Source organism: Nothoprocta perdicaria, unplaced genomic scaffold (genome assembly GCF_003342845.1).
Source record: "Nothoprocta perdicaria isolate Ctin4 unplaced genomic scaffold, notPer1 scaffold_10, whole genome shotgun sequence".
NCBI classification, from domain to species: Eukaryota; Metazoa; Chordata; class Aves; order Tinamiformes; family Tinamidae; genus Nothoprocta; species Nothoprocta perdicaria.
In genome coordinates, this window is record NW_020454094.1 from 682333 (window position 1) to 709296 (window position 26964).

At 51.1% G+C, this 26964-nt stretch overlaps 1 protein-coding gene across 1 annotated transcript in view; it reads right to left on the bottom strand.

Annotated features, from left to right (window-relative positions):
* Window positions 1-26964, bottom strand: part of DCC (DCC netrin 1 receptor) — a 349458-nt gene that overhangs the window by 206049 nt on the left and 116445 nt on the right. The window contains exon 3 of the mRNA XM_026038936.1: window positions 847-1131. Within this exon, the coding sequence (XP_025894721.1) occupies window positions 847-1131 (285 nt within the window). The remainder of the gene's footprint in view (window positions 1-846; window positions 1132-26964) is intronic.

A 26964-nucleotide genomic window follows, 5' to 3' on the forward strand; every position in this document is an offset into this window, starting at 1 on the left:
GGAGCACTTCTGGCCATACCCATTTCCAAAGCATCCAGGCTTCAYCCACAAAGTCTGGGAATCTTGCGTAGTTCTCTCTCACTGAATGAAAATAAATGCATGCAATCTAACAGCATGTGGTTAGAAAAGCATTTCCAAAGCAAGTCTCAGAGCTGAGTAACTGAAAGCATCCCCACTGAATTACAGGTTGCATATTGGCAAGCAAGACTAAAAAGAAAGGGGATTTTGCAGGAGTACCTTCTTGAGACCTCTCTTTCGCTGCTCTGTTCTTGATAACATTTCTAGAAACACACTGCAGCATTAAGTGTTGACTTAGCACATAATTTTATTAAGAGGCGGAGCAAGATGCTCATTTGGCCATGGACTGTTAAACTGTGGTCTGGGAAAACTGGCAGATCACATCAGGCACTGAAGTATCCAGGTAGCCTAACTCTGAGTACAAATTGAGCAGCTAGGCCCACGTTAATCTTCCAGTCAATGSAGCGAGAGGAACACTTCCAGGGAGTACTTTGGGACAGCAAGCCCCAGTACAGTAACATAGGAAGTACCTGTCTCTCACCATTGACTACACACTGAGAGCAGCTTCACACATCTCTGAACTAAGTACTCAGAGTTAGGCAGCCTGAACACTTCCCTATGGTGTCAGCCCCTCACCTTCGCATCCAGCTGCTTCTAAAGGCCTCCAGGCTCTTCCATGTGAAGAAGAACTTGGAAGCTTGTAAAAGTAACTGGAAAGAAAGTGGGGTAAATCATCCTAGTTGCCTCGGAAGGAGTGACTGCTGTAACAGGGAGAAAAGGAGCATGAACAGGCAACAGAGAAGCAGAGTGAAAACGTGTGCTTCCTACCTGCCAAAACTCGGACTTCGGCGTCGTTGCCAATCCTTGAGCTCGCTGGGTTCTTTGCAAGGCACCTGTAGATCCCACTGTCCCCCGGCTGGATCCTGCTGATCTGCAGYGCTCCGGAGGGCAGCACGGCCAGGCGCGTGTCCGCCGGGCCCGGGAGCAGGTCCTCCTGGTTCCTCTGCCAGTGCACCACGGGCATGGGCTCGCCGACCACCTCGCACTTCAGCAAAACCGTGTCGCCCGCAAACGCCGTGACGGACTCTGTCTGCGACAGGAACCTCAGCGGCCCTGCAAGCACAAGCAAAGGAGGCAATTACACAGCTGCCGGAAACAGGCGCCGCGCGCTCCCACGCTGCTCCGCACTCCCTGAGCAATCCAGGCTTGCAAGAGAGACACTCTGAAAACTACTTGGAGATGGCAATAATGGCTGGGTGACTAACACTCTTTCCTCTGTAAATTACGCTCATTAGCGGCAAAGAAAAGATGTGTCATCAACAYAGAAAGCAACAAATTGCAACCTGTTCCTGGCGAACCCGCTCAGCAACAACTCGAACAGAGCACAAATACACCACAAGGCAACCCAAACTGTTCAGCACGGGCTGACAATCAAAGGAAAGCAAAACCAAGCTGGCGTTAGGGTCAGGAAAACGTTACGGTCGCATCTTTCTGTGTGATGGAGCCTTTTGTCTCAGCCGTGCACCAACCTGTCTGAGCGACACGTGCTCCAGGGCTTTGCAGGAGCGACCCGGGAACCGCTGGTCCCACGTGAGAGGCGGCAAAGGGGGAGCACGGGGGGCACGGAGCCCCCCGAGGCTACAAGGCACTTGCTGCTAAAGAGAACCCTTGAAATGCATCTTTCCTCGGCACAGAGCTTGGCCCCCTGCGTCCGCCTCTCCTAAGGAGGGAGGCTGGGGCTCAGCGCAGCTATTGGACACTCACCGGAAATTTCGGTCGAGTGCAGAGAGCTGAAAGCCAAACAAGCCAGTTGCGACTTCAAACTCTGCAGGCACAAGATGCTCAGGAAAGGGAGAAAAATAAGTCAACTGGGGGCCAGGTCTTCCACATGCTACAGAAGAAAAAATCTGCAAGAACAGGGGACAACCCACAGGATACAGATATGACCACGGACTCGATTAGCTGGGCATCTGCTCCAAGAAACAAGTCTTTGATAGCGCAGGAAACTCAAAGGCACGAGAAGCATCTAAACCTGATGAGCGAGCACAGGCTTTCGGGAAGCAGCTGTCAGCAGAGAGGAGAGGAAACCGAGCTAGAGAAGAGCAGAGATCCTGAGCGCCCGACACTGAAACGCTACCGCACCATTCACCAGAAGCAGTTTACAGGGAACAGAAAAGGCTTCGAGCGGGAGTCCCAGGCTCCTTCCCTGCCCAAAACACCCACTTCCCCAAGGCACTTCCCATGCGGGAAAACCCACCAAGCAGGACATTCCCGGAGCCCACTGTGGATGCTGGCATCTCATTCCCGACACGCTTACCACGGTTATCTGGCCAGCAAAGCACTGGCTTGCAGCCAGAGCTCTGCTAGGAGCCCTGGACATGTCTGATGCTTCACCTGCAAAATACAGGTATTCAACACGTCCAGCTTTCCATAGGGAAAAACCCAGAGGAGCAGAGCAGCRCGAGCAGCGGGGAAAGGCTGTTAAGAACTGCAGCCCCACGCACAGAYAGGGATTTTTCTTGGTAATATCTCAGTCTGAAAATCCAGCTGCCTTCATTCGGAGAGCACAGAAGAAAAGCAGCAAAACCTTTTTCCTCTTTCAAGCTCAAAAAACCACACACAATAAAGTTCAGGGCTCAGCATTTCAGGACCTTAGCRAAAGGTTTTGCTTTGTTGCAGGGAACAGGCAGTAACCAGCTCTTCTCCTGGACCCGTTGAGAACCCGCCTCTGCAGGAGAACAACCCTAAGGCTTCTGCTGGCTTCCTGCTTTACACTCCTTGATTTGGAAGGCAGTTTTTGAAGCCACACAGATGATGGGATCACCAGGAGCCAGCTCCGGGGATCGGACAAGGGAACGAGCTCCAAGCAGGTCATTTGTGGGAGGAAGCACCACACACAGACAGACACTCTTGGCTCCACAAGCCAACACTGARTGTGCCGGCTGCTCCAGACCCACGTCCTCTTAAAAATCCCAGTTAGGAGCAGTGCCCAGCTCCCCTTTGCCATGCAAGCTGCTTGGCAGCCTATCAGGATGCCCTTTCCTTCCAGGAGACCCAATTACTAGGCAATTAAAGTTCACTTAATAAAAAGGCTTATCATGATTCGGGGGACAGACCGCAGGGTTTGGAGCAGGTCTGGCTATCAAATATTTAGCAGCACTCGGCACAACCCCCAGAGAAGCGGCGCTTCAAATGCCTTGATGGTCTCCAATTAAAGCTGCAAGGTTGCTTAGCATCAAGACAAGCCCTTTTTCACTTCCAATTCACACAGTAGCTGCCAGGCAGGAAACCGAAGTAATGAAAAAGCACAATTTCCTTCAGAACACAGGGAAGAGCAAAAGCACGGGGGAGCGAGTCTGGAAATACAAGTGTTTTAAGAGCTGCTACTCATTCCCTCTCCTGCCTGGCTGGCTTCCCAGAGGCTCCTGCTCTGCAGCCGCTGCCTTCGCCTTCCCCTGCTCCCAGCTCCGGCAGAGCCCGCTGGGCGCGGCACATTCTGGCCGGGAACATCCAGCGCCGCTTCCATGAGGGCTCGCCAGCCAGGAAGCCCTGCAGCCAGGTGGCCTAAGGGGAAAAATTCAAACGCAASACTAATATTCTAATAAAATTAATATTAATGCAATTTTAGCCTTCTTTGCAATTCTTTTGCATAAAACTTGGGCAGTTATAGTTTATATGGGGGAAACTTGTCACCATGAAGGGCAGCTCGCAGGCAAGCGAAGGAGAGGGACTGCAGAGGACAGAGCATGGGGTTCCCAGGACCGAGGAGGCCACAAGAAGAGCTGCTGGAGTGGAAGGGCACCCAAGCTCCAGTGCTGTGCTGTGGAAACACCTTCGCCTCTAAGCGAGGTTCCGAGAACCTGCGGGGAACGAAGGAGGGAAAACATCACCTTCCGAGCGAGGCGCCCCAGAAGCCTCCTCCAACACCATTAATTTCCTCCCGGGGCAGAGCCCATTATAAATATTACAGGGGCAGTTCCTGGCGGCAGCCTAACTCCGTCAGGAACGGCTAACGCAGGAGAGATGGAGTCAGCACCTGCCCTTTTGTGCCTCTTGCCCATCACAGGAAATAAATGAACTTATTATTCCGAAAAAGACTTTTCTCTAACCCGTATTACCCATGTCAGCTCAGATTATCAAAACTGCAACAATTTTAAAATCTAATTTACTTGTCAGCTTTTATGCCGCTTGCTCGCCTGCTGCTTTCCTCTCAGCACCACACTCGGGGAAGGAACCTGTATTTTCCACCCATGGATTGATGCTGCGGGGGGGTTTTCATTGCAGACTCAGTGTCCTTATGGTCACTTCCACTTACTCTTCGTAGGTCTCTCTGATTCAAAACACTGAATTCAATCCTGGGCCTGAATGTCTCACCCACGTGGGGCACCCTCCAAACAAGAAAAACTTCCATTTCAGCCCAATCAAACAGCGGTCTCCGGGCGGCATTTCTCTTCTTCCTACAGCTCCATCAGCAGGTTTCGAAGTGCCAAGTTGGTCGTTGCCCAAGATCCCTGCAGGATCCGCGGCCTCCTCGCAACCAAGGCAGAGGCGCCTCYGTGGATTCCCGTGCCGGGAGCTCTCCCGTTCTCAGCACCTGCACCAGCTCCTCGCTCGCCCTTTGGAGCCTTTGCCGCAAGACTGCCTTAAAACAGAGCCACCACGCCAGCTTAGGGTATCTCCAAGGAGTATTTCCCAAAGAACAGGAAAAGAACAGTAGATCCGGGGAGCTGGAAACCGTTGGTGTTTGCTAACCTGCTCCCTTCGCGCCGCGGCCCCGGAGCGCGACTYGCGCCGCCCCGAGCAGCCTGCGGTGACAACGCACCTGCGCCGGCAGCAGAGACACTACTCTTAATCTTTAGCATTCGCCGRCAAGCCCCCGTAGGGCTTTGCCCCCGTTGGCACGGAAATCAGCGGGTGTAAATCTCCTCGTGTCCCTGTCAGCGCCTCCTGCCAGCTCCGCTGGCTCACAGCCAGGCACCGCCGAACAACTCCAACCTGCTCCTCCGGCAGCAAGTAAACAGCAAGAGAGGCCTTCTCCTGGCGGGAGGGGAAAAGAGCGACGGGTGCCACAATCTGCAATTAAAACACGCACAAACCCGGGGGCTCTGTAATCCACGGGCGGCAGCACCGGGGAGGCCGCTGCCTTGAAGCGCGGGGTCTCGGGGCAGGGAGCGCACGCAGCGAGCGTCGCCGCGGGCTCCGCAGCTACCTGTGCCCGTCTCCACCACCCGCGCCTCGTTCCCCGGGGCTTCCGCGGCCGGTTGTCATCTCGGGCCGGCAGCTCCGCGGGACACACAGTGCCCGGCGCGACGTGCGCGGTGGCCACTCTGCAGCGAGGGCAGATGATGCTCCGCATGCGACAGAGCAGTCCTGACACGCGGGAGGTCAAACCGCTCAGGGGAAGGCAGGGCAGGGTTGTGCTCCACAAACAACCTCCACAGCAGGGAGAATGTGCATGCACATCCCTTCCCTCTCCCCGCTCAGCTCAGTGGCTGTGGATAAGAACAGAAGCTGCATCGGTCACTCCCAGCACCTCGCAGCAATGAGCTGCTGCTCTGCTCCCTCCCCTGCCCACCTCCCATGAAAGCTCCAAGCAAGTTCCAAGCATTGAGTTTAAGGCACCATGGCACAGCTTCTTGATACCTGCTTAAAAAAACACCCTTCAGAACTCACAAGTGTCAAACAGCCCCTGTTTTCAGCAGYGCTGGAGCCCGTTTGTGCTGCACGTGGGACTCGCTAAGGGCCCGGGACAGGGTGCGCAACCAGCTCTTGCAAGAACGAAGGCAGCTCGTGCTCCTGGGGCCGCTGCCAGCGGTGTCCGTCTGCAGGGCTTTGCCTGGGGAAACGTCTCTGAACAGCGGAGCTCACGGCGCGTCCGCGGGGAGCCGAGACGTCACTGCGGATCAGCGGCAGGCTGCGAGCCGGCAGCCGCGGCTGGACAGGCTGCCAGCGGCAGGAGCATCAAGCCCGTGACTCTGCAAACGTCGCGTGTCGGTACGGATCCGGCGGCAGGCTGCTCCAGCAGGCTGATCCGGCAGCACTCGTCCTCTCAATGCTGCAACGGCGTGCAAGAGAGAAGGGAAAGAGGAGAACGTTCCTTCTCTCTAGGCACACTGCACRAAAACCTGCTTCTATTTTACCTCGTCCTTTTCCCCAAGTCAGGAAGGTTCAAGGACCATCCACCAGCTACTTGGCCTGCAGCCTTCTTGACAGATTGTGCACCAACGTGACTGCATTTTATCCCTGGAAACCCCTGAGGGTGGGAACTCCTCTCACCGCCCATTCGGGATGATGGATCAGCATCCCAGGGGAATCTGCAATAGATCTGGAGTCACCAGCAAGCGAGTCCCACTGCGGACATCCCGCCAAGMAGCGGCCGATGGCCTCAGGGACCCAACTGCGCTCTTGCTCCCGCCGTGGCCATGGACACGCAGCGTGTCACGGGGGATATAAGCCCAGTGCTCAAATATTCAATGCTAAAAGGGGTGTTTAATTCATGTATTTTTTAGTCTGGGTCACTTTTGAACTTMAGAGGTCTTATCTTTAAGATTATGATCTTCTGTCTCCACTTAAGGCCTTGTGTTTTCTAATAGTTCYAACAATACCCAAAACTAAAGATCATGGAAAAACAGACCCCAGGTTATGCAGCAGTTCCCTTAACTATTTTAAATATTATTATTAATATTAATTGTTAATAGTTGTTATTATTATTAGCATATTAAAAATAGCAGCAGGTACTCCAGAGTTGAGCACATACAAACCCAACCATAATTATATCATCACTACAGGTTGCATTATCTTTATAAGATGATCAATTGCTCATATGCCCCCAGCATGTATTTATTTATGGGAGATGTACTTTTGAAGTACTTTGCACACCGCAGGACTCTGCCCCTACGCCACTCTCCAAAGCCACCATTAGCTGACAAAACTATTGCCCCCGTCCCCACGAAATTAGCATCTCCTTTGGGAAAGCAGCTGAAATGGGCCAGTGATTGGGACCCGCTGGATTTGCTGATGCACCTGTGGCCACAAGCATCTCATCACAAGCAGCACATYGTTTTATGAGACACAGGATAAAAGTCCATCAAGGGGAACGCTGAAACACGGCCCAGGAACGGGGGGTGCGCAGCGCCCTTGGCACGGCCCTTAATGAGGAGAAACGGAGGCCGAGCCAAGGAACGGCTGAAGAACCACGGCCTCCACRGGCGCTTCATTGAGCATTAGCGGGMGGCCCTAAATCGCCATCGAGGGCTGCGGAGCAGCAGCACTAAAGCAGCGACACGTCGGGTCACGGCCTGCAGAGCCGCTGCCTCGAGGACAAGCCGAGGGTTTTTRCAAGGAGATGGAAACGGCTCTGCAATCCCAGGGGTTTGGGGGAAGTATTAACACTGGCCTGGGGGCTGCYGAGGCTCCCTAACCCCTCGTGATTTAGTGCGAAGCAGAGCAGCAAGGAGCAGGCRTCCAAGGAGGGCAGCACACGCGCCACGTACCTTTTGGTGCCCCGGTACAGAAACCTGTCTCACGAGATCAAACCAGCACACACGAAAAGCCACTGGTTACTCCCGAAAATCCTGGTGCAAGAAGTCAAATCCTGCCATTCTCATGTAAAAACTCCTGATGACTTAAGTGCTGCTGGCTTTAATGGGACGCTCGTCTCCATCACGGCCCCATTCCTTGCCTACAGCACCAAAGCTCTGCTGATAAAAYGGTCTGTACCAGCAGGGCTTAGCTCTGCTCTTGAACAAAGAGATTGTAACAGGAATAGCACCCCTGGAAGCGCAGGTCTGCTGAAACGCAGCATCCTGCGAGCCCTGTCCTGGCGGAGCACCATCACACCGTCCCGCAAGCCCTCGACACAGCAGCCGCAGCCCTCGGCGCCCATAAGCAACGTGACTGTTTCACGGCGCGGCGTGCCCGCCGTCACGCGCGGCTCTCCTCAGCTGTGCGGGAGGGCCGGCACCAGGCTCGGGCCCGGGGCTGTGCGCGGCTCCCGCGGGGACACCCGCTCCAAGGCCGCTCTGCTCCCGCTGCCGCCGCACTGCCAGGGCCAGGCGCGCACACACGGACACGCGGAGCACAAGGGGCAAGGAGCCCTCGGCTGCGCCTTGGGCAGCCTTGCCGGCCCCAAAAGGAGCCTGTTGTGTGCGAAGCGACTTCCTCCTTCATTCCCCGAGTGGGGGTATCGGTATTTTGGGAGAGGCTGCTCAAACTCGGCCTTCCAGCTTGGGGGAGGAAACTGGGCAGAGATCAATCAACCCTGGGAGAAACTCCCAGGATGGGAGCAGTTCTAAAGAGGAGTTGGTAACATCTTGGCTTTGGCAGGTAACACAGAGCGGCACTTCGACACGAGCCTGCTTCCCCACTGATCTCAGAGTAATTTATGAAGTGTTAATTGATTCCCGAGGCTTCACAACTTTCCCTATGACAAAGTCAGAAAGCATCATTTCTGCTGCAGAAGCACCCACAGCCACACGCCGCGGCAGGAGGAGACAGAACAAGATCACAGAATGACAGAATCACTACGGTCAGAAAAGACCTTTGAGATCATTGAGTCCAACCGAAGGCCCCTCAACACCCTGCCTGTTAAATGATGTCCCTAAGCTCCTCTCCACACATTTCTTGAGCACAGCCAGGGATGGTGGCTCCACCACTTCCCTGGGCAGCCTCTTCCAAGGCTTGACCACTCTTTCCATGCAGAAATTCTTCCTGATGTCTGACCTGAATCTCCCTGGGACAACTTGAGGCCATTTCCTCTCATCCTACGAGTAGTTATTCTGGAGAAGAGATTGACCCCGTCTAACTACAACCTCTTTCCAGGTCCTTGTAGAGAGCGATAAGGTCTCCCCTGAGCCCCCTCCTCTGCACACTAAATAACCCAGCTCCCCCAGCCGCTCCTCATGAGCCCTGGGCTCCAGCCCCTTCCCCAGCTTCGCTGCCCTCCTCTGGACACACTCCAGCACCTCCACATCCTTCCTGCAGCGAGGGGCCCAGACCGAACACAGGATTCGCGGTGCAGCCTCAGCAGCACCGAGCATAGGGGCACTTCAATAGCGCCCAGGAAACCCAAAGAAAACCTGAGCCTTTATCTGCTGAGCTGACTTTAAATTTCTGAATCCATCTGGCTGAGGGGAAGGTGCTGCTCCTAAAACCACTGACACCCTTGAGAAATGTATTAAAATGCTCTTGGCTGTACTGGAGTCTACAAAACCACCCACTGGAAGTCCACAGCCCAASGCAGGTGCCCAATCTGAGCTCTCTCAACTAACCAGGGCACATTAGGAGGACGTCAACTAAAACCCCATCAAGGACTGCACTGTTCAATAGAAAGGGAACAGTGAGGAATGACACCAGGAAAACAGACTGATTTTGTCCCTCTGAYACCAAGGACCAGAACCCCCTCGAACGTGATGATCACCACCTATCTCTACAACCCAATAAAAAGCAGTAGCAGTTTCCTGATATTGAAACCTCCACCTTCTGTCAAGTTGGGTTTAAATCAGACAAGAGGTTCAAAAGCCTCCATGATGAATTAAAATCACCCCCCTGGGGTGTAAGTCATCACCTTGGGAAAGATAAAAATGAAAACGGGCCATTCAGCAACGCCCCGGATGACACACTCCTCGCCTCAGAACTTTCTTTCCAGGACCTCTCTGTATTTCACTGGGTATAATTGAGCAGATTGGGCCATTTTAAAATGTTAGCTTAGTTTTTAGCATTCTAAGCTAATTCTTTCCTGAAAGAAAAAAAGCTAGCATGCTACAGACTTCCCTCTTCCCAATTGTACCTTACAAGATATAGAAGTGTGTACCAAAGATTAGCCGAGGATTTAGTTATTTAAGGTCAGAGTTTTGTTCCCCAATTGTTCTCCAATTACTCCAGGGTTACTCTTTCCTTACTGCTGGTGATTTGGCTCATTAGAGCTCTAATCACTTCCCTGCAGCCCAGAGAGCTGGTTACCTTTCGGAGGCTTTGCTAGGAGGATTTACCACACAGCTTCCACGGCAAGACCTGCCCCGCTCCTGAGGGCCGCCCGGCTCCTCTGCCATCCAGAAATGGTCCCAGACAAGGAACTATCCCAGCTCCTCTGCCATCTAGGACTGGTCCCGGACAAGGAGCCCCAGCAGACCCTGAGGTGGAGCGACTCATCCATCATGGSACACTCAACAGGAGCCTGCAAGCAAACCACAGTCATTGTGCTGTGACAACCCCTGGTGACTGTGCGGGACACCTACCACCCTCCATACCTGCAGATATCCATATCCGCAGACCAACCACCCTCCATATCTGCAGATATCCATATCTGCAGACCAACCACCCTGCAGATCTTTACGATCAAAGGACCTGGATTACGGTTTACTTAGGACTTATGGTTTAATTATGCAGTATCTCAGTGGAGCATCGAGCAAGAAGAGCCTAAGGGCAGCCAGCTTCTATCTTCTCAAAGCCTCCAGCCACACAATCACCAGGACAGCAGAACTCTGCCGTGGGGGCTTAAATATTTTAAGAGGCAGCAAATCATACGCTGCAGCCTTTGCAAGAGTGTGTTAAGATTATGACACCTGTTATTCCAAAAACAGAGAGCACCATAGTTATGATCCCAGTATTCGGTGAGGAAAGGCACTGAACGCAGCTTCCCTGCTCCATCTCTACCAACGTTAYTACACATCCATGCGCTGCAGGGCCTCAAATCATCACCCCAGCTCACGGCGAGGGGCGGCTGCTCTGCTTTACCCAAGACCTGTTTACGTCCCTGTAGCTGTTTACAACACAGCATCGGTTTTTCACCTTTCTCACAAATTTTCCTWTTTAAATCAGCATTCTTTGGGAAGAAGGCAGGGAATATATTACTTAAACACTGAAGCAAAACACGTTCAGAGCTTTACACAAGACAGCAATGCGGCGGCAACCTGCGCTACTCCTCATGGTTAACACAGTTTCTGCCATCCTTATACACACYTAGCATAATTCCATTTAGTAGCTCCTGCCACTGAGGCTACTGAGGGAAGAATCAGCCCTCAGGGAAACAAAGCTGGTAGCAGCTCTGAGGAAACACAGCAAATGCTCTAAGCTTGTTTTCCGTAAGCCAGAACTAGCAGAAGCTGCTCCGCATTAGGCGGTGGAATAAAAGAGCCCCTCGTGTCAGCTCCGAGGTAGCAGGGGTCGTTTTGTTCCTCAGCGGCCACTCGTTGAGGCAGCCCCACAGCAGGAGTCCTGGGTGGTCTCTGCACCCCCCGATGGAGGTGGGACTCAGGGCTGACCCCCACGGCACGAAATCTCTGGTCTCACTTGTCTCCCCCAGACACTGCTGTGCGAGACGGACTGAATGAACCCACCCTGGAAGCAAAGCTGATAACCACAGGGAGCGAGGAACACACGGTTCACCCAACGTGACCCATTCCAGGGCCAAAGCTGCGTGGAGCATTTAAAGAGCGCTGACACCTCCCATAAGCAGCATTCCTCCTATCTCTATTACAGGGATACCTTCAGACCTGTCTTTGCTCACAGATACATTGTGGTATTGGAGAAAACATCCGAGCTTCAGATACTAAGACCACTAAGCCCATCTCCACCAGATTGCTTTGGAGAGCCTAGATACCACAGAACAAGCACAGGAGTCACCAGGAGCATTTCCGTAAGTGGGCAAAGGAGAGGAAGAGGAAGAATTCAAGCTGAACAGTACGGCTGCGACCTGCCAGTTCAACAGGTGCTTCAAGGAAACGCCCTGCMAACACTGCTGGCCCGGGCTGTGGACCCGGCGGCGCGCTGCACGCGTGCTCTGCCTCGGGACTTCAACAGACCTGTCAAGTACTCGTTTTATGGGGATGTGAATTTGCCTGAATTTGAGTTATCAAATTTTGGAAGCTTCCAGTATTCAAGGGCTAGTAGCTATTCCACACATGGATCCTTGCAAACAGCATCCCCTACACCCCCACGTACAGGATCCCCTAGGCCTCCCACACACAGGAGCACCTACACCGCCGCGTACAGCAGCTCCTACACTTCCACATAGAGCACCACCCGCACCTCCCCCTGCCGCAGCACCTACAACCCTGTGTACAGCCGCACCTACACCCCCATGTGCGGCGGTACCAACACATCCACTCCCTTCCCCTTGGCAGCAGCCGCTCGCCCTMAACAAGCGCTAATTTACTGCTTGTGCATTAGGCAAAACTCAAATCCTCTCTTTCTGGAATCATCCTAATGAAATGCCTTCTATTTAAAGATATTTACTGAAAGTGATTTAGAAAAAGTCTATTGATGCACTCTTCAAATCATCATTTGACAGCGAATAACCTGTTAAAATACTATTAGGAGCATCATTTCCAAACAGTTTTTAAAGACTAATTCAAAGACTAATTATATTTAGGAATTATATAAATGGTGAGTGCCTAGATTAATTAACTTCTCCGCTAAGAACTGGGAGTACCTCCAGATTTTGGATGAAAAATGACTGCACTTCCACGGAAAATACAACTCGAGGTCCTGCCTTGACCAGTGATAGCAGAGCGGCCTTCAGAAGATAGGTTTAAACAGAAAAATAAACCCCAGCCGCAGCTGTCTCACATTACTACCCAATAGCTGCAAATTAACCCAGATGCAGCAAAGCAAAATATCAACTGTGGTGAGAGGGGCCTTCTGAAAGCCCAAAGAAGAATTCAATTCTTCATAAAAATGGGAATTGAGAAGCACGGAGATATTAAGTGTACCTTGCCACGCAGTTACACGCGCACATAAGCTATAGAGGAGAAAAGCCATAAACAGCTGTATGATCCTCATGCCCACGTGCAATTTTCTAATAAAATACCATGCTTTAATGAAAGGAACAAAAAGGGGCAGGAATGGACTTTTCAGTGCCTCATCAAGGCATAACAGCACCATTTACGAGCCAGCGCGCAAAAAGCAATAYACTATATTGCCTGTAATGCTTTGGGTGATTTAAACGTCAGTCACAGTATTCAACTCATTTATATTTAAGTGCATTATTTTGTTCAGTCATTAGGAAAATGTTTGCACGGGCTGCTTTATGYTCGTGGTTGCTGGGTTTAATAGCTGGGTCCTGGAGAGCATCCGTGAGCGCTGCAGAATTTGTCCCGGGGGTGAGGAGCAGGAAGGCAGCAGATCACTTAGGGAGGCGTATGGAAGAAACAAGACAGGCCTACAGGTACGGTTTTAAGGCTAATCAGGAGATATACACGTGTAATTAGACTGAAGTGCCTCAGCATGGGCAGCGGGGACGCGGGCCCGGGGCAGGGCTGCCTGCTGAACCACAAAACCAGCGCCGTGCAGCAGGGCTTTTAACGCAGCGCTGTGAGCTCCGAGTGAAATTCCCACTGGGAACCAAACAAACCTCTCTCCCATTTGGGTCTGGAAGGGGAGATGGGATGCTTTAGCCTCTCCAGCTGACAAGACAATTATTTTCCCCTTGTCCTAAGAAAACAACTTAGGAGTCACTTGTAACTCAGCCAAAAATGCTGTCTGGGTATGCAGCTATGTGGCTACAGTGTAATCAACAGAGGAAAATTAGAATCTGTAATTTTTTCCAAACTTAACTTTTGAAACTCAGGTAAGCTAGGTGGGCATGAACCCTATTTATATTTTCATTTTTGGATACAGTTTGAATGAAGTTCCTGAACAGCCCAGGCTTCTTCCCACTGTGCGCAGTAGTAACCAGCATCAGTCACCACTGAAAGCAGCAGTGAGAGGAAGCTCCATCTAATGCAATTTCTGACCTTCTTTTCAGGATCAGGATACCCTGAACGGCAGCATGAGGGCACAGCATCCGCCTGCTTTGAAGGATATAAGGAGATGGACGGACACCCTTGTGCTCCATCAGCCAAACCATCTAGAGAACAACACAAGCACGCAGCACACATGTGAGCAGGGTAGGAATATGGTAAATTAGGTGTGAATTGGGAAGAAAAGTCCTCTCTGCTGAGCTGAAGCTGGCACTTTGGAAGGGCTCAGTCAGCCTGGACTTAAGTCCGCTGGTCTGTGGCCTGTGTCTGTCCCCAGCTTGACCAGCCCTCGGCGTCAACACCCCCACTTGGCCAGCAGCAGCACAGAGACACCGGCACCTTTATGAGACACTCAGCCTTTGCAATCCATTGAGAGAGCTGTAGACCATCCACCCACTTGCTCCAAAGACTGACTCTCAGTGACCATGCGGGTCCTGAGATGCCAAAACGTCCTCTGCTATGGAGTCCAGACCGGAGCGACAGTGCTGTGCTCTTCAGCAGCCGCTCCAGAACCCAAACTGAATGCAACGTGTCAAACCTGCTAAATTACAAGGCAGATCTGAGGCTAAGACACAAAGCCCGGATTTCTATGGACTGCCTTCATCAGCAACAAGGCTGGAAACCCTGCAGGCAGCAGCGTGGGACTGTGCCTGGGTACGAGGAACACTTCTACATGCCTTCAGCTTAAGGATATGCATTTTGTCAGCTATCTAGGTCTGTTCTCCATCACAGCTTCATAAATAAATAGACCTCTTATAGCTCCAGGGAATCACAAAGAGGAAAAGGAAGAGATGTGGGTATCAGTTCATAAAACTATTTATAAAGTGGTGTGTAAAAATACAGATGGGATTAAAAGTATCTGAAGGCTGAGAATTACAAAAGGTAAAAGAAGCAGTAAGAGACAACCAAAGAAGACCTGAAACAGGTGGGGAAAGTGCTTCTCTGCTCCTGTGGTCTGTGAAGARCAGCTCAAGAGCATTTTCAGTGCAGAGGACTGAAAATACAGGTGGCCACGGAGACATAGAAGACTGGAGAAAGGTTTGGATGGAGTTAGTAGCTCTGTGGAACATGAGAAACATGTAACATTTCGAAAGAATTTCGAGGACCCAGCAGCAAAATCAGGATGCAGGGAGCAGAAGGAAGGTGAAACGTGATCCCAAACTGACTCTCGTATCAGCAGAGCAGAGCAGATGACAGCGGCTGGAGCTGGGGCCTCATCAGAAGGCTCCAACCCCAACACAGCCAGTAGAACAGACCCTTCCTCCTCGCCGGGGCTTCTCAGGCTCCTATCTCTGCAACAGAGACATCACCACAAATAAGTCTACCTCTCAGCTCTTCCGCCTGCCCCTCTCAGCCGCTCCCTGACCCGGAGCCCACGGCTTCATTAACAGGCCATGACAAATCTGTAGAGGGTCACGGCGAGCGTGGCCRCGAGCAGGGCCCAGCAGCAGGGCCCCACTGCAGCTGAGTCTCAAAGCAACCTGTTCRAGAAACTTCCTTCCACGCTGGGCACCAAAAGGTGCTTTCCCTGTCAGCTTACTAAGCTGTGCTTTGGAAGTCTGAATTGCGTGCTGGTATTCTTCACCAGAACAGTATCTGCATGCAACACTTAGGGCTGTTTTAAAGTCTACAATAGCACTAATGCAGATTTTATTTACTTTTTTTCTCCCTGTGGTTTCCGACTGCACTTCAACCTATTGAAGTGATGCTGGCACCGAGGTACAAAACCCAAAGTGCTGATTCCAGCTTCCAGTTGCCTGCTAAAGGAGGAAGAACGTGGAGCAGATGACACTAAAATCCGACACTCAGAKGCAGTGCAGATGGTTACGAGCATCTGGGTAGTGTGCGAGACTCCAACAGTCTAACAGCCAATTAACTGTTCATTAAAGAACTGTTAACTCTTCATTAACCCTTTGCGAACAGTCTTAATGCACCGTGTTGGCAGCTCCTCCATCCCCAAGGAGCTCTCAACAGGATCCAGAGCTGCTTGGGTTGTTCACAGGTATGTTCTGAGTATGGAACCCAAATGAACTGGACTCTCTGTCTGCCTGGCCATGGCATTTTGAAGGATCCACTCTGTCTGATTTGACACGCACAGGTATTTACTTAGACACCTCTTTCACCTCCCCTGTCACCTGCCAATATTTTGGATTTTCTGAGGTCTCAAACAAGAAAAGCATCAACAAAGGCCTAGTTCCGAGCTACCAGTGTGCCCTGCACTGCCCTACGCATCCCGAGAACCAGGGCATGGAGGGATGTCCAAAGGGAAGAGGAAAGAGCGAGTTGGAGTGTCCCAACGGAACACAGACCTCTTGTGCTGATGGTTCGGAGCTTCTCTCACCAACGCACTGGGAATTCGTYCGGCACCTTCCATTAACTGTTACCATTAAGACCCCGTTCTTCATCTCCACATATTTGTCCCCAAGGAATTTAAAGCTGCTCTCACCAGCTCTTAAGCTGCCTGGTAATGGGGTTCTCAGACCTTGGCAGCCTTACAAAGGTTACACGGATGAACAGTTTCTTCCAGAGCCTTAAAGACCAAAACACCTACTCCCCGGGCCCTCCCAGCTTGTCTTCACATCGAAGCTTTCCTCCAAGCCCACGGCTATTGCCAGCAATACCAGGCAACCTCCTTGACATTTAAGTTTCAACATAAATAGCAAAATGATCCCATGACCTGGTTGACAAATAGAGCTGTCAGAGATGGACAACGCCACGGGGTTGTGGGGCACGAGAAACCCTGACTGCTTTGTTAAAATGGTCTATTTTATCACAGAAGCGTTTTGGAAAGACACTGCTATTCTGGCAAAGATTTAGGGCGGGGTTAGGTCTAAAAACCAGGAAAAGTATGAAAATACATTGAAGTCTGGTCTGAGAATCAGGAAAAGTTACCAAGCATGTGGCAGCAGGCCCTAACCCAGAAAACGCCAGTGCACTCCCCTTGGCAGCATCGGAGCCCCAAGGAGAGGGGCAGCACGGGAAGCAGGGCAAGAACGGGCCTTTGGACCGGGGCAGGAGCCAGCAGGAGCAGCTGCTGGGCTGGGAGCAGAGAGCTGACAGGCACGTCACCAACACGGACAGGGGAGAGGGAGGAGATGCAAGCAAAGAAAAAAGGAAAAATCAGACAAGCGGGTTCTGAGCCGGCGCTGCTGAACGCTCTCAACTACTCCTAGCGCTGCATTATATAGATTGCATCACGCCTCCAATTTTCTCCCATATTGTCCTCATCTGCAGCTTGATGATAACGCGCCAAGAAATATTCACATCAGTATTCCCTTCGCAGTGCAATTTCCAGGGCTCCCAGGCTGTGACATTAACAGGAGGGAACAGGGACTCAGTGGAATGAGGCGAAACTTTCCCCTTGGATCTGCAGGCGCCTCCTGCGCGCCAGGCTCGGGGACAGGAGCAGGAGCTGCCCGCCGGACTCCACAGCCTGCCCATTCCTGCACACGACGCCCAGGTTCCAAGTGTGGAAAATTCCACGTTTTCCAGGAGTTTTCGCCAAACAGCAGCAGCTTTCCCGCACATGTAGGATGGGTATTGGTCACAGCTCCGTCGTCCAACGTGGCCTTTGAAACTGCCTGCTCATAGTTGTGTGTTTTAACCATGCAGGCAATACTTGCAGGAAGAAAAGCAGCAAGATTCATTTTCCATGTGTCTTCGTTTTGTACCATTTGGGGATTTAGATGAGAAATTATGGTTAAAATCCCTGGTAACTGCAAAAGCTGCAGAAGAAACATATAACTAAGGATACATTTCAGGAATTCCTGTCTTACGGTAAGGACCGTTTGCCYGAGTGCCCGGGGGCTGCAGCCTGCCCTGTATCTAAGTCTTCCCAGTGGAGAACGAGGGGCGATTCTCCACAGGGAAATAATGAGACCAAACTCTGAGAGCTACCAAAACCACAACAGAACAGAGGCAGCTCCTCTGCTTTCAAACACCACAACTTACACAAGGAACCTACCTCTGGGATTTCAATAAAGCCCATGTTTGCTGGTGGTTTTGCTGTTTTATCTTTCACAGCCTCCTGGGCTCCATCAGAAGCGCCGACACTGCAGGCAGCTCTACAGAAGCCAGGAGGATAATCGGTGCYGGAGAAGGATTTCCAAAAGTAAAGTCTCATCTTCAGATAGCCAAGGCTTTGACTAAATATAGCGTGAGACCATGTGCCAATTCGCTCAGAAAACAGGAGCAAAATATTTCTGATCCCTGCTCRGCTACTAGATGCCCACGGCCCCATCCACGCAGACTCTGGGCGATGCCCACAGGATTTATTTTTGCTTCATCATCCTGTAATGGGGCCATCTCTGCTGAACTCTACGATTCTCCAACTAGGACAACCACCTGTCCAAAGCAGGTGATATCCCAGGATGGCTGAGGTTGGAAGGGACCTCTAGGGATCACCCATTCCAGCCCCCTGCTCCAGCAGGGACACCCAGAGCTSGGGGCACCCGGTCCCATCCCGGCGGGTTGGCAGATCTGCAGAGCAGGAGCCTCCGCAGCCTCCCTGGGCAGCCTGGGCCAGGGCTGGGCACCCTCACCCCAAACAAGCTCTTCCTCACGGCCACATGGAGCTGCCTGCGCTGCAACTGGCACCCACTGCCCCTTGKCCTGSCACTGGCCACCACYGAGAAGAGCTYGGCCCCTTYCTCCCTACCCTCCCCTTCATGTACTTATACATATTAGTCAGATCTCCTCTCAGCCTTCTCTTTGGACACAGCACGTCAGGGAACCTCCTGAGCAGCACATGCTAAGGAGCGAAGTACTCTTTCTTAGCTAAAATATTTCCATTAAACTAGAAGATCTCCTGCTCYGTGGGCGTGTGCAGTTTTCCAGCCCAAGCAGCGCTGTGCCTCTCGCCCCCGTCGCCCGGAGCATCGCTGACTCTGGGGCAGGCGGCGACGGCCCCTCCGCAGCCGGGAGCTCGTGGGGCACCACGGCCCTCGCCGAGCGCGGCTCTGCCCCGCGCGCGGGCCGGCACCCCAGCTGCGGGAGCTCCTCCCTGAGCGCCCGTTAACAGGGCTGCAGCTTCAGAAGCCTGAGCTGAAGCTGGCATCATCAGCCCCGGTTCTGAGGTGCCAGGTCACCTTCTTGCTTGTGATCCACAGCCCCGAAGTCTGGATTCCAATTCAATACAGAATCATTCACAATCAACTTTTCAGTCGTATCTGTTTCTTCACTGCTGTTTTTATGCTACCAAATCGCTGGCTCCAGTTCCAGACTCACCCTCCTCTCATTCTAGTGGCACCAAAATCCCCATCTTGTTTATAAACTTAATCTTCCCCAAATAAGACAGGGCCAAAAGCCACTTTCTAAGCACAACACATCGGGGAGAGGGTCAGCGATACCCAGCATCAGTGGCCATGGCAACTGCAGGCAGTGACTTGCCTTTTTTCTTCTCTTCTTCCCTCMAAGACAGCAATCAATATTGCTGCTTCAAAGGAGAACTTGGGGCAGGCCCATATTGACCTAGAAGAGAGCATCCAAGAGCAGAACAATTTTTTTTCCATACTAAGGAGGATTAGAAATAATTTTTATACAAYGGGATGAGCTCTTAGCCACTAACGAATAAAAATCCGTATCAGAAAGCAGACTGCACTGGAATCATACCTGCAGGYGCGGGAAAAGCCGGCGGCGCCTGCCAGGGCTCGGGCCGAGCGCTGCTCACGACGCTGGGTTAAATCACACTGTCCCGGGTCATTAGGGGTGTCCCCAAAGCCACTCCAGCGGCACACGGAGGGTKAGAGCCCAACTTACTGTCTCCGAGGGATGTGCGTGATGGGTCATCCTCTTATGATGGATCCTCCCCTCTTCTCTGGAGCTAAGAGCCCTCTCTGGGCTTTTCGGCCCCACATGGGTTATTTTGATCGAAGGACAGTTTAATCAAATCTGGACAGTTTCACCAAAATCAATGTCATCATAGTCACAAGTTTGTTTTCAACAACACCAATATAAAAACTATCCAAAAAATCCAATCTTGGATTGGCCCCACGCCAATCTAAYGAAGACTGCCACTTATCAAGCAGGCACCGACATTTGGAAAAAGCCTTTTATCCAAATGCTACTTCATACACTTTCATAGTTTAAAAAAGCATTTGCACCCCAGCAAAACAACCAAAAACATTGTGGCAAGGACAGAAACCAAGAGAGCGCGATGCTCTCCATTCACATGGGCACGAGGTCCCTCCTTCCAGGGGACACCCGCAGTAAAGGACCGAGCACTGATTTTTCCCGGTGTGTCSTGACGGTCCAGGCTCCAAGCGCACGTTTTAGGCTGCAAGACCAAACTGCAACCCCTGGGTCACTGCTGAGCACGAACAAGCAGCCCACAGCGATGCCTCTAACGGGGTCCTTGGCGAAACAAACCGCTCCTCGCCACGTCCAGGCCTCTCGTTATCGTCCTCCTGATATCCACATTTTACCGGTTGGTTTTAATTATAGGAAAATGAAACACTGTGGAAGCAACAGCCCTGCACACGGACCTGCCGAGCTGGGAAGTGCTCGGTCCCGCCGGGCATCGTTCACACTTGCTGGGAAGCCACTTGTGGCAGCGGCTCCCGCAGCCAGCACGGAGCTTAGCACAGAGCCAGCATGGAGCTTCCCGCACTGGAAACGGGCTGCAGGGAGAAGGGGAAATCCTGGGGGGAGCCGGGGCCCCCCACGGCTGCTCCTCCCTCCCTCCACCAGCCACCAAGGATAAAGACAGGAAAAATCCAGGCTTCCAGRAAGCATTTCCAACAGGAAGCATTTCCAACAGAGAGAAGAATTAATTAAAGAAGAAAAATCCTCTTTTTAATAGAAGTTGGTCAAATTCAGGGGGGGTTCCTAGCAGCTTAGAGTAATTTCCTTCTGAATTTCGAGCTACCAGTGCAGGAGATGGATTGCAAGGTACTCAGACGGATTTCCAGCCGGAGCTGCCATTCCTGCTCCTGATAAATAAGGMATCTGTGCTTAATCAAAGGGCGATCCACCAATGTACGGATTGAAAACACCWAGCAAGGCAAAAACTCATTAGTTTTGGTTTAATTTTAAAGGAGCAGATCCTGGAAGCAACAATTTACGGGCAATTTTGTTTCTTGTTTCCCCTCGCCGTTAAAAATCACTGATTTCTCATTCTACCAGTGGTGAGAAGAGCAGAACTGGTTGCACCTGGGACCCCGAGCACAGACAACACCAAAGGAACCAGTTCATGCAGGTTGGATAAAGCCGGAGAAGGAAAAGGAMCAAGATTCAGCAAGCCTTTTACGTGCCTATTCCACCCCACAAAAAGGATCAAAATGGGATTTCCATCTTCTGCAATGCAGCTGATACTCAAATGTGTCCAAAAGGTCCTGCTGGAAGGCAAGCGGGGCGCTGTGATTATTATTCTTTCCTCATCAACTGCGGGCCCTCGGCACCCCCGAGCACACAGCGGGGTCCCCCCTTGCCCAAGGGGACTCATGTCACCTGCTCTGGCCTGTGGGGACATCGCTCCTCCACCAAGCCACCATAACGGGTAAACCACAAAGCACCAGAGACACCCGAGCTGGCTTTGAGTAAGATGAGGAGGGGAATAAAGCAAGAAATTCAAGGTGAAGCTAGAACTCCCTTGCCGAGCTTCTCCTTTCACCATCTACCCAGCCTGCAGCCTGCGATTCTCCATGATTTCCCATCTCTAAAACTTAGCTAGTAACCAGAGTCACCGATACTGCAGAAAGCCACTCAAAAACGGTGTTTTATGCTAAAATAAAATAAAATAATCGAGGAATCGAGCATCGAGGAAGGGACACAGGGTCCGCTTGAGCATTCCCGCTCAATTTAGCTGGAGGCAAATGCGTTATTTTCCGAACGCGTGAGTTATTTCCGAGGTCGGATCCCGGATGCTGGGCGCCAGCCCAGGTGTGCTTTTAGGGCTGAGCTATAAACCCATGCAAATGGAGCTCATAATGGGAACGCTGACAGCCTTCCTGCAGCTACACTAGTGGGAGCCGCCGTAAYGGAACGGATGCCATCACTCACCTCGTTTTTACCAGACTTTATGGMTGTGCAGAAAATTAAGAAACTTACCACCTTGCTCTGCACTGAAGTGCCTCTCTYCCCCAGACTTTTCGGCGCGCCCTCCGCGATGCCGCTTCCCTGTGAACACCCTCATTTGGGGCTGCGTGTTAAACACGTACGTTCAGCAGCTTACATCAGGATTTTTTTCCCCCTCTATGGTGTTTAACTTCTTATCACGCCACTTTATTCCGAATCTTATTCAAATTAAAGCAGGGCTATTACGCGAGGCACAAAAAGTTCAATTTAAGTAAGATCCGGGCAGGATTTTCTTCTTTTGCATGAAAACAACGGCATAACAAATGCTAATCATTATAATCTTTTCAAAGTGAAAGCTTTTCAGGCGTATTTTCCCACTTGGGAATACAAAGCAGCCTTGCAATTGCCACGCTAAGGGTCTGCCCAGCGAAGCGRTGAGAGGCGCGTGCAGGTTTAAGGAGCAGCCGTCGCGGCGCATGGGGCAGCGACGTCCTGCACCCACTAGAGCACACRGGGACCTCGGACACCCACATTCCCCCACTGCTCCGTGCCAGCCAAATCCCAGCCGTGCACACAGCCTCACCAGACAGGGGACCACCGTGCCCCATTTTGAATGCAGCACCTGAAGGATGCRGCTTGGGGCAGGGTGAAGAGCAGCGAGGCTAATTGGAGCCTCTCCGCACGGCGGCCCCACGACCGACCTGTTTCTCTTTTGCCCAGTCGAGGTCAGCAAGGCCAAACGGGAGGGTGTAAAGAGCTCCTCTCATCTTATTAAACATCAGCACTGAATGGGTATGGATTCCCAGGAAGCAAGGTCAGGGAGCCATTAGAAAGGTTAACCTGGGAACAAGAGAGCGTGCGAGGCGGCAAGATTGGCCCAAGCCACGGAATTAAATTAACCTAAGCAAGTCCCGGAGGTGGCTGCAGCTTCGGCAGGAGCCGCAGGGAAACCCGGAGGTAAGTGAGGATTTGGGGCAGGAACAGACAGAGCAGGGCGCCGGGGAAGGCCCTGCCTCTCCCGGGGCATTCAGGTGGCGGGAGGCACCGCAAGGCCCGGCTTGCAGCAAGGCCTGGCCTGTGGAGGCCCGGCCTGCGGAGAATGCCCTGGCGGCTCCCTCAGGCCAGGACGAGCATCCCCCTCCTTGGGACCGCGGTGCTGGAGCRGCCGGATGGCGGGCGCCCACAGGCAGCCCCCCAAGCTGGTGAGGGGGACAGTCACCCCTAGGCCGGCAGCCTCCCCACGCAATAAATCTCTAYTTGCTTATATACTACTCATATATTTCTAATAATATAAATAGTATACTAATAGTCTAATACTATAAATACTATTTCTAAAGCATGCTATTAGAATACTATTTATTTTTTCTGTGCAAAACGAAACAAAAACCACGGGAAAACAAAGGAAGAGCCGGGAGGATGTAAAAGACACTGGAGCAGAGAAGTGGGACACGGGCAGAAATCTCAGTCCAATGGACCCAGGCAGGGGCTGGCACAGAGGGGCTCCCTCATCCTCATCGCCACGGCGCCCCAAGTCGCCAGGCTCCCAGTACCTTTAAAGGGCCTTAATCACTTCTAATCATTTCCTAGAGCAAAATAAARTGCCAATTTAAATACCCAGTCTATTTTTGTTACTGCTGTATATTTAGACAGCACTTAAATAGTTTGTTCAACCTTCACTTTAAATGTAATCGTATTGTATCTAATTGTAACAGATCTAAATAACTACATTGAGATAAAATGTTCAACTTTCTCTTCAATTCTAGTCACTTGAGTCCACTTCCCACCTTATTCTTTGCTGCAAAGACTCTGATAACGGGCTCTGAACACTCCCAACCTCCAATCTTTCTTGTCTGTTCAGTGGTAAACATGGTATTTTAAGCCATGGAGCCAAGTCTGCCGACACACGTGTCTCCTGGTGCTGGGAGTCACCTCAAAACTCACTAATTCTCTTCAAAACCAGCTGCTGCCCAATGGCAACGCTAACGACGAAGTACGGCCAGTCCCAGGAGGCAATTACTTCCTGGATATTCAAGATCCAAGTCTTCTGCTGGCCTGTGGCCACATGAAGACTGGAGCAGCACAGAGGAGCGTCCTGCCTTCTTCCATGTGGAAGGTCCTGCTTGCACAAACTCATGTCCTTTTGCTCTCCCCATGGCCTATGGAAGGAGAGGACAGCACAGCCACCTCCACCAGCTCTGTACACAGCACCTCTGCAGACATCACTTAAGTTCCAGAAGTTAAACGTGAGGCCAAAGGCACTGAAGAATTAGGAAGGTAATTCCGAGGCAACGACACACATTCAAGGTCAAGAGCAGTCACAGGGAACTAACATTTCCCATCCCTTTTAACCTTATATGGTCCAATCAATAACCATGAACCACCTTGAAATAACCACAGAACAAATCAATGACCACACTGAAAGGTTAATATCTACCTTACAACATAATACGTTGAGCTTCAGTTTGGGGTTTTTTGGTTGTTTATCTCCAGTTGTTTGGGGAGCAGCAACAGAAGGAAGGAGAACCACTGAATTCACCACGTATTTTGTGTGCAAGGCAATGGAGAAGAAAAYATTTCTATTTTAATCTGATTTCCTAACACCTCCTTTCAGGCTTCGGATCCAATTTGAGTTTTACTCCCAGGCGCTAACGAGCTGTGGTGCGTGCTGGACTGCCCTTCCGCGCGTGCAGCTCTTGCAAACACAACAGCGGAGCATTAAGCAGCAGCAAGCGGGTGCTCGGGAACGGTCCGTCCCGTTAAGCAAACACATTATCAAGCACTACAGGTCACCAAAGGCTGCACAAAGCAGWCCCCCCAGCATGTGCTATTAGGCCATACAGCAAAAGAGTCACAAACAGCTCGGTCTCAAGAAGAGCCCAAACGTCACCACTTGCTGCTCAAGCGCCCRTGCCCCAGCACAGCCCAAGCGTTAGGCTTGGCTCCACACTCATCCTATCCACAAACTCGGTGCCTGACACAACCATGCCAGCTTAGGCCTTTGCAGCAAGCAGGACCTAAAGGAAAAATTCCCTGGATAAGGCGGCATACGAGGGGAAAAGTCCGTTGGCCRAGAGTTCAGAAAAGCAGAGGCACGTCACTGAATTTGCTGTCTAGCAGTTGGACTTTAATCCGAATTTCCCAGCTGCACTGTCTGTTCCACAAAGTTCAGAGACTTGTATCTCTTGTTCTACTATTTACCAAAAAAGCTGATTTTGGAACCTCCAAATGAGTTTAAAAGTAGGGTCTGTTTTAACAAGTCACAAAAAATAGCTGAGGGTCTATAGTGATTCTGGTAGGAATAAAAACGATGAAGTTGGTTTGGGTAATTTTCAGTTGCTGTATGAATAAAGACAGAAGTTAATGGCTTGGGAGGTGCAACTTGAAGGGTGTTTAGCTCCTTCACGAAAAAGCGACTATCAGATTTCGGGAAGGAGACATGGGAGAGACGCAACACTTCAAGCCTCATTTCATTCGCTCTAATACAATATTTCCTGAAATTTTGGTGTAACAGACTTCCTTTGTTTGTCCCGTTTTTTCCTAGGAGTGATATTCCATCGAGTCCCTAAAAGGCTTCTCTTCATCCTACATTTTTAAAATCCTAAAACACTAGTAGGCAGTAAATGCTAGTTTTCCTATTCTATCTTCTTAGACACTGTGTGTACATAATACAATTCTAAAATTATCAGTGCATTTAGAGTATTTTTACATTAATTTAGGAAAACAAGGTTGTAACAGTGAATGGGGATTAAAATGTGCTTCTTTTCACATGAAAGATTTTAGCCTTGAGGTCAACAGCTGTCCTAGTATCTGCGCTTGTTATTGGAAATCTGACAGTGTTGCTACACAAGCAGCAATATTTATGTACCGAGGTACTGTCTCTATACAAGACGTGTATTTTCACACTTGGATACCTTTGTTTTTTGGCAGCTGGAGGAGTTCTGTCTAGACAGGTACATGGCAGGAGCCCAGTTCTGGTGCTTACTAGCACAATTCTAAAATACTCCCTGGATTTCAGCAGATCCACCCTGGACCAGCAGCGCTCCGAGCACCAGGCACCCAGGGAGGACGACCACGGGGCCCCATGGACAGCGCGCAGTGACAGCCCGATGGGTCAACCACCGTATGAGCAACGGGCAAAGCGCAACCCAGGGCACACCAGCAGGGTCAAACAYCATTTCAAAATATTGAAAATACTGCTATGAGATCTCAGTGGAAAAAAATCCGCACTTGGCTTGATCGCCTGCCAAGAAACAACTTCTATTGGGAACAGGCGGGTTGACTTTCAGCTGAAGGAGAAAGCTGTGCTTAAAGTTTCGTCTCTTCCAAGTGGAATGTGTTGGATACATAATTTAGTCATGGAATACACACAGTCACAGGGGGAATTTGAGAAGTCTCCTTTTTCTTTCCTTGCTATTCCTACCTCCAACACAAGATCTCTCCCAATAACTAAAAGCTCACTTCCAAAATGAAGGCTGCTAAGATCATGTCATCCTATGACATCTGCGGTAACAACTTGAGACCATTTTCTTGAAAACAGCCTTTCTGGAGGCCAAAGGGCAACACTCTCAGGCTCCACTTCTCTGCTGACGTTAGCAGACAGGATGTATTCAACAAGGCTTGTCTGGTAACTCGTTATTCTAAAGGTCTCAGCCTACCCCAAACTAACACGTTAAGCTCTATGTGCTGGAAGGGCATGTTCTGCTTACCCTGCCCAGCTGCCCCTTCCAGGGACGCTCCACACTTGATATGGAGCATCTTCAAGCAACAAGATGGATTTTCCACTACCTTAACTTCCTTGATACTGCTTTATTCCAAAAGTGGCCACTACTTCCAACTGGGACTGAACCGATGGCAACATACGCTGTCCAAGAAAGAAATGCTATAAGACTGTATGGGTTAAAAAGACCAATCTATGGAAGAAACTCATTAACAAGGTTCTTAAATTGACAAACGCTGTACTGGTGCCTCAAGAATTTACTGACACCAAGACCAAGGTGGAGACGAGCAGAGGATTCTGGCAGTCCACTCCCATGCCCTGTCTGCCTCGTCTCCAGCCACGCACCATCGGCCGCTGCCAAAGCCAGCACTTGGGGCTTTTTGTGCAATCCAGCTTGTCCGTTACAGTTTTCACCAGAAAAGTTGGCTGTAAGTTGCTTTCAGCAAGTTTTTCTATTTTCCAATCCAGAARCCTCCC